The sequence below is a fragment of the Amblyomma americanum genome, chromosome 5 (genome assembly GCF_052857255.1).
Source record: "Amblyomma americanum isolate KBUSLIRL-KWMA chromosome 5, ASM5285725v1, whole genome shotgun sequence".
In the NCBI taxonomy this organism is placed as follows: domain Eukaryota; kingdom Metazoa; phylum Arthropoda; class Arachnida; order Ixodida; family Ixodidae; genus Amblyomma; species Amblyomma americanum.
Window position 1 is genome coordinate 84,367,116 of NC_135501.1, and position 18,967 is coordinate 84,386,082.

At 46.0% G+C, this 18,967-nt stretch overlaps 1 protein-coding gene across 2 annotated transcripts in view; it reads right to left on the reverse strand.

Moving 5' to 3' along the window:
* The window catches only part of LOC144132573 (peroxisomal ATPase PEX6-like), a 72,598-nt gene that overhangs the window by 31,558 nt on the left and 22,073 nt on the right, over positions 1–18,967 (reverse strand). For both annotated transcript variants that reach the window (XM_077665065.1, XM_077665066.1), the window contains exons 7-13: positions 18,785–18,830; positions 16,802–16,892; positions 15,130–15,281; positions 10,879–10,990; positions 5,691–5,763; positions 4,279–4,359; positions 1,916–2,070 (exon numbers count right to left, since the gene is read on the reverse strand). In XM_077665065.1, the coding sequence (XP_077521191.1) occupies positions 1,916–2,070; positions 4,279–4,359; positions 5,691–5,763; positions 10,879–10,990; positions 15,130–15,281; positions 16,802–16,892; positions 18,785–18,830 (710 nt within the window). The remainder of the gene's footprint in view (positions 1–1,915; positions 2,071–4,278; positions 4,360–5,690; positions 5,764–10,878; positions 10,991–15,129; positions 15,282–16,801; positions 16,893–18,784; positions 18,831–18,967) is intronic.

An 18,967-nucleotide genomic window follows, 5' to 3' on the forward strand; every position in this document is an offset into this window, starting at 1 on the left:
GCCCTGTGTGAAATTCCGCTAGCTTGATTTCCCACATACACATTTGACCGAAACAAGATGGCGTAGCTCAAGCTAGAAGTGTTGAAAGCAACAGAGTGAGTGCCAGCGGTGTGGGCGTTAAGTATGAAACATATTCCGGAAGGACAAAAGGAGAAACTGCAGGCTTCTGCATTGCGATTGTCTGCAGCGGGTGGCCAGCCACCTAGTTTACGTGAAGTGCACAGTGTGGGGAGAAAGCCCACTGCAGGAATTCTGCACGAGGTCTAAGCTTAGCATAGTCTGAATCTGACCAGTCCACTTGATAAACAACAGAGACCAAAGCAAAGAGGACACCTTGGTGGTGTCTTCCTGACACTTTTAACTGGACTTTCAAACAATTTAAAAAAAACGAAAATTGGTTTTGAGGAAAGGAACTGACTAGTAACTGTCTAACATATCTTGGTGGACACCTGAGCCCCACCATAAGGGAAGGGACAAATCAGGGAGTGAAAGGAAGGAAGAAAGAGTAGTGGAGGTCTCTTGAATAATGTTGCCACCTGGGGATCTTTAACGTGCACTGACATCAACACAGCACAGGAGTGCCTTTTGCTTTACACCCCCATCAAAACACGGCCCCCATCGAGTTCGAACTTGGGTACTACAGCTTAGTGGATAAGCCCCTTAAGGGGGGGGGGGGGACACTGGTCTTTGGGACCAAAAAATGACCTAAAAATCAATTTTTTAGAAATGACATTTTTGATGCCTATCGCTATTATTGTTCAACTCTACCAGTTTTCTCCATCAGGAAATTTGTATTTCGACCATAATATTAAATTCATATCACTGTGTGGGCTCAATTTGTGCAGGAGCAGGCGATTTAACACCATGAAAATTTTGGACACCTGGCTGTCTTAGTACGTCAATATCTCAACGTCTAGGACAGATAGACATGTTTTATTGTTTGCTAAGGGAAGCTGAAGGGACATTGTATGCAATAGTCGAAGCACAATTGTTCAATCATGCTTCAAGAATTTATAATTTTTCAAAGTTTACCCATGCATGATATTCACACTTTGAATGCTGCTATTCTAAGTGCTGTAAAATTACTAATGAGGGTAAGATGAAAAAACTGCTGTGATTATTGCACTCTTTACTCACCAAACTATGTAGCCATGGGTTAAAAGTTCTTTTTTATTGAGCTATTTCTTTTGTACCGAGGTACTAATAAATAATTAAGATTAATTATCTTAGGAACTAACAAATTAATTTAAAAAGCAATTTCATATTTGAAATCAGTAAAAAAAAACTGACCAAGTTGATACAGTTTCATTAGGATTGGACTAAAAATAAGGAAAATAGGTATAAGACCAGTATCCCCCCTTAACCACTGAGCCACTGTGGTGGCCCTGATACTGGATCTTGTCTAAGTTGAATTTATGAAAGTCAGCAGCATTGAGTCATTTCCGAAGATTCCAAAGTTTTTGAACATGGGCCTATCCGTTTCTTGAGTCAAACATAGACCAAACAACAAACATGGTATTCAACACATATTCGAAATTTTGAATATTCACACACCCATCACACCTTGACGTGCCTATGATAATCTTGTCATTGTAACTGGTGTGTGCTAATTTACATGTTGTATTACTGCAACACATGTTACGCTGTGTTGCAGTGTCAGGTGCACCAGGGGGGGATGGGCCTCGTCAGGCTTACTATGCCTTCCCTCCCTCTCAAGTACGTACACATGCTTGGAGTAAAGAACGTCCTTCCTTCCTTCCACCCTGGAATTTGTGTCACGTTTTCAGTTTGTTTTTTGTCTATTCTCCGACTGCAGAGCAGCAGGATTGCCACAAGTGAAGAAGCAACAAGCCTGCCAGCACAGTGAATCGAAACACGGCAACACAGCAGGTGGCAGCAGGCAATGATGGCTCACCGGAAGGGCGATGGAGTGGAGGAACAAGTGGGCCAGGTCGGGGTGAAGCGTGTCCAGGCTGGCGGTGGTCGTGGCCACCACAACTGCGGGCAGCTCGTCCGCAGCATCGTTGATCATACGCAGTGTCTCGCCCAGGCAGCGAACCCCACGGGGATCTGCAAAGAGGTTCACAGAAGGATGCTCGACGGGCTGTGGACCCAGTGGGATGGCAGCTCACCCAAACCGCTGTAATCTTGAAACAAAGCAAGCCAATACCACTCCTCGCATGCACAGTTCAACAAAACTTGCAACATTTACAGCTCCCATTTCACGCAAACGAAAGCGACGCAAGCATGCCTATGTACAGCAACAGTTCGTTAATTCGAATTTCAAGGGGACGGAAAAAATAATCGAATTATCCAAAGTTCAAGTTATTGAACGACCTCAGAAAAAAAAAAATACTGACAGGAACCGCTTGCATCACAGAAAATTTATTTCGCGAAAGATTGAGCAGTGGTCGCCAGCTTTCGGGACGAGAACAGTGCGACAATCACATTTTTCTCACACCAACGCCTTACTGTGTGCACACTGTCGGAAGCATCAAAGCAGAACTGCTCCGGAATGGTAAGGGCCTCCCTGGCAAATGGCACATGACGCTTGAGCGTCAAGTTTCACCGCAGTGGAAGAATAAAAGAACCACGTGGACGGAAGCGTGGGAAACGTGCAGCAGCACCAATCAGCACCCGAAATGGCACGCAGCTGAGCATGGTTGGCTCCTTGACGCGCTGGCACAAGCCACCACCATGGTCTGACTTGAAGCTCAGAAAAGCAAAGCCGAAATTATGCTGTCGGACAAATCTCGGAGACGAGGCTGTCCAGGGCCTGTCCCGATTCTTGTCATGTCTTCCATTGCGTGCACATTGGCAGTGCAAAGGCGACTTTGCAGAATGAAATTCAGGTTCGACTAGGGATATTTTGATGAGCGCTTGCTGTGCCAGTCATTTTAAGGTGCGGCCTCCCTTTGGAAGCTCAATCGAATTAACCGCGGCGACACCCGCTGCATCCAAATTCGCAAGCGTCCAACGCCACAGGCTTACATAGGCAAAAGCCAGGACCGTGCTGGGAGTTAGGATTATCCGGATTTCCGAATTAATGGGGGTCAAATTAATGATCTTTTACTACATACATATGCAGTGCATCAGCAATGAGACAAAATGAATGTCTGCTAACAGAGAACTGATGTTATGACAAGGAGAAAGTTAAGATGCAAACTCCAGTGTGAAGCCGTACCGTGCCAATGAAGATTTCACTGCAAACATGAAGTGCCAATCCTTGATGGTGGTTGTCGTTAGTGCAAAGGCTGTCAAAACATTTACTATTGGCAATCTTAGAAAGGGAATGAATGCCACATATGCAACAATGAAGTATGACCACATCGCTAGACCCGCTTTGAGAACAAAGTGTCTCACTCCAAAACTTCCTTAGCAAATAACCCAGCAATGTGTAAAGAGTAACACAGAAGAAGGTGAAATCATTTTTTTTCTTCCTTTTACTCTATCACATGCACTGCTTTTTTTACAAGTGCTGGAGAAAATATTCTGACACACACCACAATAATAAGGACTTTTCTGTAAGAACTTCTTTTTCAGATTAAATGAAGAAAATACGACAGTTGTTTGACACGAGCACATCAGTATGATTTGCTGGCATATATACTAGGTAGTACTGCCTAATTTTCGCCAGGCAGGGCGTGAAAGGAGTTTGATCATCAAAGCATCATCCACATTATTTTGACCACGACTGTAAATACTGGTGTTTTTCAAATGCTTCCATGTGCTTCTATATGTAGTAGGTTTCGTTTTAATGTGTTTAACACCCCAAGGCAACTCAGGCTATGAGAGCCGCCGTGGTGGACGGCTCCGAATTATTTCGCCCACCTGGAGTTGCTTAAAGTGCACCAACATCACACAGTACATGGGCCCATAGCATTTTGTCTCCATCGAAACGCGACCGCCACGGCTGGAACCGAACCCACGTCTTTCAGGTCAGCAGCCGGGCGCCATAACCACTGAGCCGCCACAACGGGTACTTCTATGTGTAGTGGCTGCATCCCTATAAAGCCACAGAATGCCATTTCGACCTTCACTCCCATTGCTTCCTACGCCCTAACCCTCCTCCCAGCATTGAAAACACTGCAACAGGCCAAGAAGTCCCCGCAACACTTTTCCTAAATGCATTGCCCCTAATCCAGGCACCTAACCAAAAAAAAGACACTTGCATTCATTAGATTAGCAGACAGGATTCCAAAGGCACTGGGAAGCATTACACCCCATGCATGCACGGTGTCAGGCAAGCCTTGGATCTGCCCTGAGAGACACACCCACCTCCACCAGAGCCCATTTCTCGGTCCTGGCAGAAGACCTCCACGTTGCAGAGCTGGACAAGGCAGGGCGTGAACTGCTGGGCTGCAGGGGAGACACAGGAGGCACAGCTCAGCATCCATGGGCAGAAAACAGCAACGACCGTGGAACTCTAGAGGTACAGCTAGCTTAGCTCCATCTGGTGCAGCGCAGAGCAGTTAAGTTGGTATAACTTACCATTACTTGAACTGGAAATGGTTACAGGAAGTCTTGCTAGGGCCCATATTCTAACTGATACCTGCAAGGATTGAACCCCAGAACTGTGCACCAACTGGCTGAATAAGTGGAAGTGTCCCGGCATTACAATGGCAGCAACAGTTCACAGCAGCAATGAAAAACATTGTCTGACCGCCAGTCAAAGGCATGAAACAGGTATTAGTAGCCCGATGAACACAATGTAATTCTCCTGCCCAATGTAATTTTGCTGCAATCTCACAATCTCAATGATGAGGCGATACGTTGGGAAAACCACTCAGTCATTTGAATGCATTTCTGTAGCGGTTAAGGTGCTCAAATGCTCCCATGGCTGTGTAGTAGCTGCAGCTAAAAACAGTGTCTCCAAACTGTTTCTTTTTGCATATGAACAGCAACATGTTTCTCAACCTATTACTTGAAAGAAATGGCCACAGCACAGCGTGGTCCTCCCTTAGGAACAGAAAGGTCACAACATGCAATATGCCATATACTGCCGCGTATAAGCAGACGTTATATTACAAAAATGATCATACTAAATTGGGAGGTCGTTGTATACGTGGGATCGACCTATAAGCAGGATCTAACATAGTTTCACCCAAGCCACGGGTAGTATGCACCCTGTGCCGATGCCCATGCCCGGAGGATACGTGGAGCTCCACGAGTGAAAAAAAGATGTTAAATTCATTTGTAAATTCGTTCCAGTACCTAACTATCGAACTGTTTCGGTTTGCTGCCGGCAGCTGGGCCGCATTCGAGGGTGCCATTTAACTGCCTTTTATCTCCATTTGCCCCCCACCGCTGGCTTTACAACTGTATCGCTGCGCGTTTATTGCTTTGAGCTGCGCACGTGCAGACTAACCATCTCGCCGGTCAAAGGGAGGGTGGGGGAATGTTTCGATTTATATTTGGATTCAACTTTTTTTTTTTTTTGGCCAGCCTGGGATGCGAGCTGGGAGGCTGATGTATAGGCAGCAATATACGGTACATAGTACTGCATGTTACGACCATTGTAGTTTTTTAAGACATGTTCAGGAAATTTCCATGTAATTTGCACATCCTCTTTCTGAAGCCTTATTTTTAAACTAAAAAAGTGGCCCTCTACTAATCCTACCGCGCTCTCCTGCGGTACACCCTACGCTTATGTTCAGTGCTTCACAAACAAACCAGCCAAGAGGGATCACCTTTCAGCAGAGCATTCCTGATGCGTGTCTCAGTGGCAGCTGGTGACTCGCCCAGAAGATCCTGGCATCGGATCTGCAGGTAAGCAGGGGGAGGGGAAAGAACAGGTTACGCAGACACAGCCAGCGCCGCCAAAGTGTGACACCAATCATAATGCCTGCATGAAAACGCCTCTCTCAAACATCAAGCAGCTGCATCCTCCTCTGTTCACCTGATTTTTATTTCATTACAGGATGAACAAACATGCTTTCAGCCGACAACACAATTGGCTCTTTGCAAAAATGGTGAGAACTGGCCTTAGTAGATGTTTCACAGTGGTTCAACGCGCTTAACTTTTCACGGAACGAGATGAAGACACAGCAACACAAAGTGCGAGAGCTCTTTACACAGAAGCTCAATGGACATGTCAACGTTATGTTGTTATATTGATAATGCTATTACGGAAGAAGCTAAGTAAAGGGTGAAGAATGGAGCTGCACAGGTCGCAGTGCACCATCGTGGGTGATAGGCTGGTACGGGTGTGCGAATATTCGAAATTTTGAATACGAATCGAATATCTTAGAATCGAATATTTTAGAATCTAATATGTTTGATATTCGATTCGTATTCGAGAAATTTATATTCGAGAATTTACGAATATTCGAAAATTCCCGAATACTTGCCAGCGATAGTATACTGTGCAGACTTTCATAAATTCGACCGTGGCAAAACCACAATATCTGGGCAAATTAGCCGATGATCCAGTTAAAAATTTCATGAAAATGATACAGAGGTCCTATTCCCTTCCTTTTCCGTCGTTTATCATGTGGTCCGATCCCGTTCCGACGCTGCTACGCTTGACCTCAATAATAACAGAAAATAGGAGCACTCGCCAAACAAAGGAAAAAAGGAAAAACAATTGCCGTTTCGGGGCTTGTACAGGTCCCTTGTTCACAATGGCAGCGGACGGAGAAAGGTGGTGACTTATGTACGGTGCAGGTGGCGTAATGAGCATGCGTAAATCTCAGGAAGATTACCCCGCGTTCGGTTCGAGACAAGTGGTGTCGTTTGAATGTGAAGTGATTCTAGAAGTGGGACGATAAATACTTCTCCATCGCGATGACTGAGGTGCTGTTCCAATCGATGGCATGGGATGCAGCTTGATAGTGTCCAGCCAAGGCATTTTCTTTTGTGCGGCCTTTGGTGACTTCATTTTGATGTTGTTTTAAGCGCCTAAAGAAATTGCTTTATTCGCCGATGTATACAGCTTTGCAGTCCTTGCAGGGAATTTTGTACACCACTTCGGGAAATCTGTTTCTTTCAACCCGGTCTTTAACTCTGACAAGTTTTTTCTTCAGTTTACTTGGTGGCACGTGGGCGATATGGACATTGTAGTCCTTGAAGACCATGGCTAAGGCTTCGCTGACTCCTGGAGCGTAGGGGATGTTTGCCCGCAAGATCCTTCCTCACGGTTTTTAGTTCGGATCAGAGTGTCCTCAGGCTTGAACAAAGGCGGAAAGCGCAGCCCACCTCTGTCCTTCCGCTGCCATTGTGAACAAGGCAACCGTACGGCCCCGAAACGTCAATTGTTTTTTCTTTTTTGGTGAGTGCTCCTTTTTTCTGTTATTATGTCTCCTCCTTGCCAGACGGGATACCTTCAAACACTCGACTAGATAGGCTTGACCTCATGCGAAATTCCGCAAGTGGGCTTTCCCACATATCATCCATGCTGCGAACATCCGTTTTGTAAACTACGCTATACGGGAAAGCCTACTTGCGGAATTTAGCAGGAGCCTAATGAAGGGGCACGTCGAGTTGTCACAATAGTACAAGCGATCCTGTAAAAATCCACGCCTATTCCATGGTGCATTGTAACCCGCGCACCTCCGAGCACCTCTTTAGTGGGCATAACGGCAGGCCTGACAACGATCGGAAGGCCCCTGTCGCTAGGTAAAAAAATAGCCTGGCCGCGTAGTTTCAGTTTCTGAGCTTCGCTGCTGCCCCGCGGCAGCTGCAACTGTCGGCCCGCGCATTCGCCGGTAGTCCAATCCCAGCTCCACGCGGCTTTTGGACGCCGAATGACGCGTCGCAGGTGATTTATTTTTCCTTTTTAGAAGCCGTCGCGCCGTTGCGACGCCAGTGTGTGTCCCTGGCCCCTTGTGTTGTTCTCCAGAACGGGCGGCTAGTCACGGGCTTACAGGTGTTAGCGCGATGGAGCTGCCTCATACATCACAATTTCGGCAGTTTTTTTCAGGGGCGCGGGGAAGTTTATAAACCTAGGCCTTCGGATAAATTTGGCATTTCATCTGGTGGCTTGAACTACGAATGAATGAGGTTTTACTAGTCATCATGCTATTTTTTGTTGCCAGTCTTGTCATTTTATGGATATTGTTTTGCATGGCCTCATTACAGTTTGAATACTGTTATCCGGTGATCCATAACCAACTCCCAACAACTGGTTTTGGTTTTTGATACGGTTATGCCATCTCATCAACAGTATACATTTCTGTGCGCATGTTTTTTGATACAGTACTGAGGCAGTCTAGTTTTCTTTATTTTAGCTGCAAAGACCATACACTATTTTGAAAAAATGAGGGCAACAACATTTGCTTGTTTATCATTTTATGAAATTTTTTTCGTACTGAACAGATATTCGATTCGATATTCGAAACCATTTTTTCTTCATATTTATATTCGATTCGTATTCAAAAATTTCAATATTCGCATAACCCTAGTTAGAAGCTAATGACAAATGCATTAAGATATGCGTGCCAGCGGGCATAGGCAGTGCACACTTCGCGGAAGTAAGCAGTGAAAAAAAAAAGAAACTCACGAAATGCGAGACTATGTACCCAACATTACAGTGAGAATTGTTCACAATGACATTATACAGGTGGTTCTAATGGATGTGCCCTTAGAACAAAAAAAAAAAAAGCGGGTGCCTCAAACCCAGATCAGACAACTGAGAGGCAGCCCTAGCTGCTTCTGCTCTTTAGCTTCGATGCTGTATCAGTGATGAGAAGCAGCCTTTTGTGAATTTTATTCATTATAGTACTAAAATTTGTGAACGGCTGCTTATCATTTCAGGTGTGCCCACTCTGTTTACACCAAGTTGCTGATTCACTTGCTTGGAAAAGACACTGCAGGGTTTTTCAGGGGTTAATGTTTTTAACCACTTAACTGCCAAATTAATTGCCAAAAAGCGCACCAAAATAGCCAAATTCTTTTTGTGGCTTTTGACGAAAACTGCAGTCAGGCTTAAAATGCGCTAAAGGTGCAAAACGTCTTTTGTAGACAACTACCACCCTGTAGTGTTGAAAACTGTAGCCAAAACAATTGTGGGCTGTAACTCGTCTTTGGCAGATGGAGCACCGCGACATTGGGAGAGACGAGCAAGCCTCGTCAATGACAATATTGGTACGATCTCCAAGGACGAGTACATCTCGGAGTTGGTGGCTGAATGGTTAATGAAACCTTTATTGTACATCCTCCACTCTGCCCTCACAATCTCCGTCAAATTACACAGCTGCAAGGCATTTTTTTTTTTAGAGTGCAAATCAGTCATTTCATGGCCTCAGTCCAAGTAGATCGACGGGCAGCACTTTTTGCTATGCCATGAACATTACTTAGCCATTGATCCCTGCTCTGCGCTCACTGAACAAAAAATGCTGGGCCTGTTGTCAGTGATTTCAGACAAGTCATACGACTCATAACTAAAGCAATTACCTGCAGCTGGAAGTTTAACCACGTACTCAGCATGTGTACAATAATTTGACCGATAACATTTCCGACATCACCACTTCCCCACACGAACTACTCGCAGGAGTGCTGGCCAGTCTCAATTTTTCAGTCTGACTTTCATGTTTTAATGTTAAGACTGTTTTGCTCAGTAGTCAAAATTTTTAAATTCGGACTTCAAGAGACAGGTAAAAATTCCCCAATTATCCTCAGGTCTGAATAAACAAACTTCCGCCAAACAAACTGTCAGAAACTGTCCGCATTATGGTAAATTTATTTAATCTGAACCTCTGAGGTGGTCACCCACTTTTGAGATGAAAATTGTGTGGCAATGACAATTTTCCGCAGTTCAGTCACTTGCTTTACCAAATCAATACTGTCAGGAATGTCAACACAGAACTACTCCAAAATGGTAAAGGATTCTGCAGCTTTACCATTCTGGAGTGAAGTAAGGCTGGATTTATGGGTCGGGCGGTCCCATTTGAACCACACGTTTTTCTGAATTTTTTGCCAAAAAAAGGGGGGGGGGGGCTGAGCATAGTTACCCTTTGTAAAATTTCTCGCCTGCAGTGGAGCCTCCTCACAAGTAGCATCTTTGCATGCAAAAGTGCACCGCCACACAAAGTGGGAGAAGCGCTTGACGAGCATGCAGTTTCAGCGCACAGGAACAATGGAAGAACTATGCGGATGGAAGCACATATCAGTGCCAGAACAACGAGGCAGCTTCTAAAAGAAAAAATACCAGCGACGCGCCAATGAGTGTCTAAATGGTGCGCGGCTCTGTTCTGCTGGAAGGCCAATGGCCGGCCGACAGCCGCCACCGCCGCAGACCAGCACGAAGACTGTTTTTTGGAGGTGGTACCCACCTATTTTCATCATCCCTTAAAAGAAGCCCTGAAAGCACTGGATCCCCTTGAAAACGGCACAAATACAGACGGGCACCTGCCGGTAGTCCGGGTTAGTAGGAGAAATCACATCAGTCCAATCGAAAGTAAGATCAATGGACATCATCTTTTTGCACAAAGGTGTCGCTTGCGCCTAGACAGTTGAGTGTGGATGCTGCAAAATTGCAAGAACACTGTCGGTGCTGTGGAGGGTCACAGTGATGAAGGAGACGCTACATCAGGTGCCATGCTTGCACAATCCCTTCGTCTTGACAGGTTTCCGTATGAAGTTTAAAAATAGTCCTTCATGCGGCTAAATCGAATTGAAAACTGAAGTACAGTTCTTTTGCAACATACTGACTGGTGTTACTTGTGCAGATGCTGCCCAAAGTGCTCAGAATGGAGCATTTTGAACAATCGTTCAAAGTGAAGGATTTGAATCGGTGCAGTAAGAAAAGAGTTAAGCACCCCATAGTTTCCTTTTTTGTTCCTCTTTTCACCATGGTCCTGATTCCAGAATGCATGCTTGTAACTGGCCAGTGGGTTTCTTAAACACTGCCGTAGGGGAACACCAGCCGCAATGACTGACCTGGTAGTGGTGCAGGCCCAATGACCGGGTCAGGGCGGCCAGGGTGGTGCGCTTGCCACAGCCACGCGAGCCACTCAGCAGCACACAAGGGGGCATCCGCTGTCGCAGTGACCTGCACAGGGTGGCAGCTTGCTTACCTCAGCTGCTCCAGTGTCGACTACGGAACATACAACCAAACAATGCCGGGATGATCAGACATCTGATGCGACATAACTACGAAAGCAGCAAGATTTACCCTCCTTTGGCTGCACCCAGAAGCACGGCCGCATATAGACGAGGAGAATAAAGATGGCGCCAGATTGTGGCGCATGACGCAATGGCAAGGCAGTTCAGCTCTGCTCTTCATGCGTGTCTGTGTTTTTTCCTTCGCACTTGAGACATAATGATTACTTTGATGCTTTTACTCTAAGCCAAGGCTGAGGCCTCACATGCAACAGAATTTTTCTGCAGGATAACGGTGGGCCGAGGTGGGGTGGAGAGGTTGGGTCCACGTGTGGACGTGGGTGGGTGGGCATCCACCCACTTAGGTGGATGCAGTGGGGAGGTGGCTGGCAGGCAGTGCTGCTGCCACCGAGGCATCCTGGTGTGTTCTCATAGAGTGACAACAGCCCTGCTTCCACAGTAAAAAAATTCTATTAATGCAATAGCATTAGAGGCCTCATTCTCTAGAAGAGCCGACGTCTGCCTGTCTGTGTCACAGAAAAGTAGTTGGCCCGCCCACCATGGTGGGCAAGTGAGAATGAAATTAATTCAAATAAACTAAATGCAACTGACACCTGTCCACCGCTGCACTCTGCATCAGCCCACTGGTCGGGAGATAGACAACCACCTAAAGAACTATTTGTGCAAAAATTAGTCTAACAAGAACTCGGGAATAGCCAGGCGGGTCTGACAAGCCCCACCGGTGTCTGTGCTTGAGACAGCAACCTGGAGGGGCAGTGGCACATCGCTTAACTAGTAGTGGCATGAAGACACCCCACGATCTATGAATGCATGAAAGAGAAGGAGTACTTCCGCGGGAGGGATGTCTGACGCTATCGCACTGTACTCTTAATGATAGATTAAGATTAAGCATCGTCCAAGTTTTTTATTCATTTATTTTGATGGAAACAAACGCCTAATCAGCTATGGTGCTTGGAGGTGCAAACATAAAAATTGATTCAGAAGCACTGTAGCCCATTCTACCTACCCTGCTGCCTCTCATATAGGTAATGAATACAAAAGGTGCTTCGAGTGTCTCCTCCTGTTGGCCTGCCTCATTTTCCCCATGGGCCGCACAGTCAGTTCGTTATGAGACTGCCAGCTATGGCCATGAGACTTGATCCAAGGCTTCACGCTACATCATCACAGCACACATGCCTTGCATAAGCCTTCAGGCCGCACTAGCGCAATCAGAACTGCAATGCTGCAAACACAAGAGGACCAGCAACAGTGTTTTTGCAATCTATTCCACCACCCTGGCCATATAGTTGACAAAACACACCCCAGTTTATTCCATTATACTAGCACTGCACGACACAAGCCCTAGAAAAGCTGATGTGCCAAAACCTGGTCACCTGCTCACAACCACGAGTGCAAGTCGGTTTCCAATGTTGGCAGACAAAAATGGATCGCAGATAAACGCTATCAGGCACTCTGCTACATGGCTCTAGGCGTGCCACACACACAAAATTGGCACTAACCCTCAATGCCCATATCAAGCAGGCAATCTTGGCTGGTTCTTAGGCCAAGGGCCATCAAGATTCTCAAATCTATTGAACTTGAATATGTTTGCTGCTACAGGACTGTCGAGAGAATACATAGACTTGCTGCATTTTCACTGTCAATAATTTCGCGAGCACACAAACAATCAGCTCGCAAATTTAACTAGTGACAGAGTAAAATTTTCAGTTTGGTTTATGTGGTTTAACGTCCCAAAGCGACTCAGGCTATGAGGGACGCCATAGTGGAGGGCTCCAGAAAATTTAAACCACCTGGGGTTCTTTAATGTGCACTGAAATCGCATAGTACACAAGCCTCTAGCATTTCACCTCCATTGAAATGTGACCGCAGGCAGCCGGGATCAAACCTGTGTTTCTCGGGTCAGCAGCCAAGTGCCATAACCACTGAGCCACCGCAGCAGCTAGTAAAATTATTGTACATTACAGTGTATTAATTTGTTTTCAAAAGTAATTTCGTTTTTTTTGGAGAAGCTCGCACTTCACTAAAGCACTACAGTAAAGCACTACAGTAAAGATAGTGAACAAGGGAGCCGTAGTGCTCCCGAAACGTCTTTTCATCTTTTGACTTTGGCCAGTGACCAGCAGTCTGCATCACTACAGTAAAGCACTACAGTAAAGCACTACAGTAAAGCACTACAGTAAAAGAGTGCTAACTGGGACTTGAAGGTACCGGAAAATTATGCTCAAATTATCGAATGACCCCCAAAAAAACTGTCAAGAACTGCTTGCATTATGGTAAATTTAATTGGTGAAAGACTGGGGCAATGGCCGCCTGATTATAAGATGAGGACAGCAGGGCAATGACTGTTTTCCACATTTCCATCAATGCTTAATTGCGTACTGTCGGGTGCATCGAAGCAGAACTACTCCGAACTCGTAAGGGACTCCGGCACACTACACAGTGAGAAGCGGTGGAGCTCGAATGCTGCTGCACCACACACATCATAAGCAGCACTGTTGTGTGTGAGGACGTTTCACCACACAGACGGCGAATGGCACGTGACGAGCGCGCAGTTTTGATGCGCTGAAAGAACGAAACCATGCGGGTGTAAGCAAAGGAAGCGACTCAGCAGCAATGAAGCGGCGAGAAAAAAAAATGACTGACGATTTATAAAAAAGCATGGTTAGGCAAAATGCAAATTAGGTTGGCTCACACTTCAGTTTCGGTTTGCGGCTCTGCTTAAGAGGGCAGTGCACTGGAGGTGTGGTCTGGATTTACTGCACGTGGATGGAAGTTGATGTAGATGACGACCTCCATAGCACAGCGCAAGAGAATGGCAGTTAAACAAGCAGAAACTTCAGCTGCAGTGATGACGTAGTAGTCTAATGCAGAAGCCAGCAAAGCTGATCTGTTTGCGCCACTGCGGGTTCGAAATCCACTTGCGGCCTGAGAGCATTTTGCCATCAAGTGTTTTGCATAGATGGCCATGAAGCCTGCTGGCAGGTTGCCCACAACCCGTCTGGCAGGTTCCCACCTAGCTACCGTGGCAGGTGGGCCACCTGCCAGAGACTCCAGCCAGACAAACATTGGCAAAACCCGAGATTGGGGGTTTTTGTGCTAGCGCACCATAATGGGGGCAAAAATACCAGCGACGCGCCTACCAATGTCCGAAACGGTGCTCAGCTGGGTCACGTTGGCTGGTAGATGCTGGCTAATCGAGCCACCATCGTTGTGGGCCGGCATGAAGCTTAGAAAAGCGAAACCAAAACTAAGTGGTGGGACCGTTCTCGGAAACAGGGCCGCCAGTTTGCCATCACGTATGCTGTCGTGTGCACATCAGAGATGCTCGAGTGACTCTGCGGCATGGAACTCGGATTGTAAGCAGGGCAATTTTCATGATCTCTTGCCACGCCAGTCATGCCTCAACCAGCCTGGACGTGGCCTTCCTCCAGGAACCCGTTCGAATAATTTGGTAGGAGACCCATGTTGTCCGAAATTAGCGAGCGTCTGACGCCGCCGACTTACATGAGCATTGGCCAAGAATGATCTGGATTTTACGAATTAACGAGGGTCAAATTAACGAGCTGTTACTGTAACGCACTTCTGGGAAAACAGATGTCAGGTATGCTGTACAATTGGCAACATTCACATTGTTGTGCAGCCGGGCTACTTTTTACTTCAGTTTCCTACCTAAGCTACGTTAATACTTGGAAAGTTTACTGTTACAATTCTGTTTTTCAGCATGCAGCTGTTAGTTCTCCATGTCTCATAGTGCATGCTGCTGACATATGAAGACCCTTGCAATCCTGAGTTTTGTGTTGCTTGGTTAACTTGATTGAGCACAGGCTTGATGACCATTGGGGCCACCCATTCAGCAGTGCTTGACTAGCAGTTGAGCCAATAGACTGGCACTTTGGGGGCCTCAAAACTGCTCCTGTGACAAGGGTTTAATACCTTTGTGGTTTGGCGTATGCCCTTTGTGCCCCTTTGCTTTTAAGTTGCACAATTTTGATGCCACAAGTGAGAGCTTTTCAACACCTATTAGCCTTCTCCTTCAGTGCCCGAGAGACAGCCTCGCTTCCCGCTCACCCCGAGTGCAGAAACGGCAGCAGGATGGACTGGAGTCGCTCGACCACGGGTGCCAGCTGTGGCGGCTGAGGCGTATCCCACACCGGGTGCGGAGGGCATCGCAGGTGGTAGGCTACCATGGCTGCCGGTATGTATGAACCCTTGGTGCCCACCTACAAAGCACAGTGCCACAATTTGCCCCATCAACAACGCGAGCACAGTTGTGCCTGCAGGAGGAAACAGGCAGCCCTTCCAACATTTCCCCTTCAGCACCTGTCCTGCATCAGCAGCGGCCACCCCACACTATATCTGTGGAACTCTTGAATGCGTCACTCCTTTCATTTCTTTGAGTACGATGCAATTTCCAGACAATAGTCCACACCAAGTGTACTGAGTGCACGGCTCAATTCTAACTAAAGACAAAAAGTTTCTTTTGCGATGCCTTTTCTGATGCAGAGAGCAAGAGCCACTTTTTTTTTTGTTTAGGGGAGGGGCGCCACAGACATGTTTAACAGCAACAATACAATGGACTATCAATAATCTGAACTCGCTTAACTCAAATAGCCGAACATATTCAGGTGTTGAATTGGTGCTTTGGTCTCATCAACAGTGTCTATTAAAAATACCGTATTTACACGATTGTAAGTAGAACTATTTTTTTTATTTGAAAGCCGACGCGGGGGTCAACTAACAATAAAACCAAAGCATGGCACTATAAACAAAGGCGAGACAAACAAGTACCAGGGATGCCACACAATGGTTGAAATTTTGTCTGCTTTACGACTCTACACAGTAGCCTCTGGCTATTCTGCGCACTTGTGCAGAAGGATTTTCTCTTTTTTTTGCTTTTAACTGCACACTCGGCACTGTTGGGAATGTCAATAGTTGAGGGAAGGGCCACTGTTCCAATCACAGCAGCACTGCCACTCGGAATGGCAGTGCTTCCAGGGAGTGCTGGTACCTGATGGAAGAGCCAACACCGCACAAGCATAGCTTCTCTTTGGCTCTCTTTCGACTCATTTAATGACTACCAGCCATGTTTTACCAGTTTTTAATGTAGTGCTTCGTCAATCTTTATTTGTGTGCTAGGGCCAGTAAGCGTTTGGCTCTTGCTCACGATTACATTCAAGATAGCTTTCATTCTTTACGCTGACGAAACGAACTACGGTGCGCCTGGCCACAATTTCGACGTTTCAGAACTAGTGATAAAATATAGCGGCTGCTGTGAGGCAATATTTTCGGCTGTTCCACGCAATGTCGTGGTGCGGCTGTTAGCGCAGTGGGGGATTTCGCTGGACAATGATGTTAGAACGATGTGCTTTGGGACTGCAGCAGCGATGATGATGGTGCAAGGGTGGACGAGTAGTCCAGATACAACACGGCGCATTCTGAAAAAAAGACACCTAGTGTCACCTGAGCCATAATGTGACACACCGTTTTGGTCAGTTGTTAGTCTTTTTATTTCTAGCTAGGACACCCCAGTTAAGCCTTGCTGTGTTTATTTTTTCATGAGCATCATTTATCCCCAACTGCCACCCCTAACCGGCTGCTGAAATACCCAGGCACGTTTTACACCCCAATCTTCCCACTTGTTGTTCGCACCCATACGTCCGGGACATCAAAGCAAGCATCCTGGACTTCACCTGGTGCATCCCTGGTGTGCGTGGGCAAAACGGGAAAAACGACAAATCACCTGATAGAGCCTGGTGTTGACGCTACAGAAACAGCCAGCAGCATTGTTCGGGCCCATCAGCTGAGTGACCTTGAAGAACACCACATGGTTCCTGTGCAACAAACAAGAAGCCAGTGTGGTGCTTACCACTCGCAAAGCTGAACACTGGAAACACTGGAACACTGGAAAAAACTTAATACTGAAATCTCAAGTCTTTCATTCCACACTGAGTTCATTTAAAGGAAGATATTTTGCCACTGAGTTTCATGATGATGATGATTTACCATTGAGTTTCAATAAATGAACTTCAATACGTGAATGGCTCAGCAAATCAAATACCATGTTCAAGATCACTGCAGCATTCTCCCACTTTCCATTTACCAGAATAGTTGATGCAGCAACAGATTTTTACATGTATGCCTTGTTACACATGGACGCATGGTTTCTTTACACAACTTTACATAGGCTTGCATACAGTTTCATACACTCATATGCATTCAATGAATCGGTAACAGGCATTGGCAGCAAATAAAATTTTTCACTTTTCACATAGCAAGTTTGTACAGTACTTGTAAACGTGAGCCCATAGTGACCTTGTATACTTGTACAGTAAGCTTCTGAATGTGCCCACACACCATAAGGGGCTCTGAAAAAACATTTAGGCCAGAGCACAGGCCACATTTTTAAGGCTGTGTACTACAGCGGCATTGCTAAAAACGAGGGGGATCATTGCCCTGCCTGCCAATTCAAAGCTGCAAAGTTGCAAGAAGTGATCTCTACCAACGTGGGTATAAAATGTGCACCTATAAATGGAAGTCATGAATGTATACACAAATCATACATATTTTTACTGCGACCAGGACAAGAAACAAAGAACAGAGACAAACACAAGCGATAAAAATAGATGCGCACCCAGAACACACCAATACTAATGCACATCCTCCCTACAAACAAAGATTGCCAGTCTAAAGAATAGCATGCAGACCAGACGCCCATCAGAAACAAGCACCACCAAAACACTGGGGCTCTTCTGCAGTGATAGCTACATCAGGAAAGGTTTGCAAAGTTTGCAGCATAGTTGTCCGCTCTCACACACAGTCAGTGCAGTATGCTGCAGACAAGAGCTATCATGCCGACTAGCTGGAGATTACAACCCTACCACTTAAGTCTGCACTGTAAGGCTAAGGACCACCCTCACTATGGGGGCGTGTGACACCCCCACACAGCACTGCTGTGTGGGGGTGTCACAAGTTCATGAGAGCGTCACACAGGCATGAACTTGCTGTGACAGAGGGTCTCCTAAACCACCAGGTCTCTAGGTAATAATGTCTGGCTGCATAGTGAAAGACTCTGCAATATGCAGCCACAGGATGATTAATCCAAAGTAAATTAGATCAAGAAGAGGTTGATGCACACATCAATGAAAGCGCTTGGGGAGCCCGACAGGCCCATGTAATCCTCTTTCCAAACATATGCGCTACCTAAAAAACACTAGAGGACAAAATGACATACGACACAAATGCAAACTTGCAACTCCTTATTACTTATCGAAGGGGGCACACCTCAGTAAGCAATAAACGGTTGCAAGTTTGCGCTTGTTTCATGCGTCATTTTGTCCTCGTGTTTTCTATGTAGCGCATACGTTTTGGGAACAGGATCAACAAATTGGCCTCGTTGTTAACATTGTCAGTATTGATCCACGGAACACAGCTTGAAAACCTCTGATCTAGTGTGGAACAGCCATCTCTAAATCAAGTTATTTACTAGCCTCAGTAAAGTAGGCATTCAAGGCCAGATCAAATTCAGCTCGTTCTTCTGAGATTCACAGTGAAGAACATCCACACAATAACTGCTCATGGAAAGGCTATATACATGCCCAGCAGCTGAATATTCTCCCTCTTCAGATCGAAGCACTCAAAGACAAAGCTCAGACGGCCCCACACAGATTGCATGAGAAATACGCACGCACACATCTTCACAAGCTTTCAAACGTGAAAAGCGCACCTTAGTGATGAACCATCTGGCAAGTATTTCTCCGGGCAGGGTGAGCCTGAAAAATATTGACGCACACCTTAAGGGGGAGACATGGGCATCACATCGCAAAGATCTTGAATCAAATTTTGGAAAACATCAGATTTGGCATCTTTACGGTCTTTTCAATTGCATCCCAAAAACAGCCCAGATGCG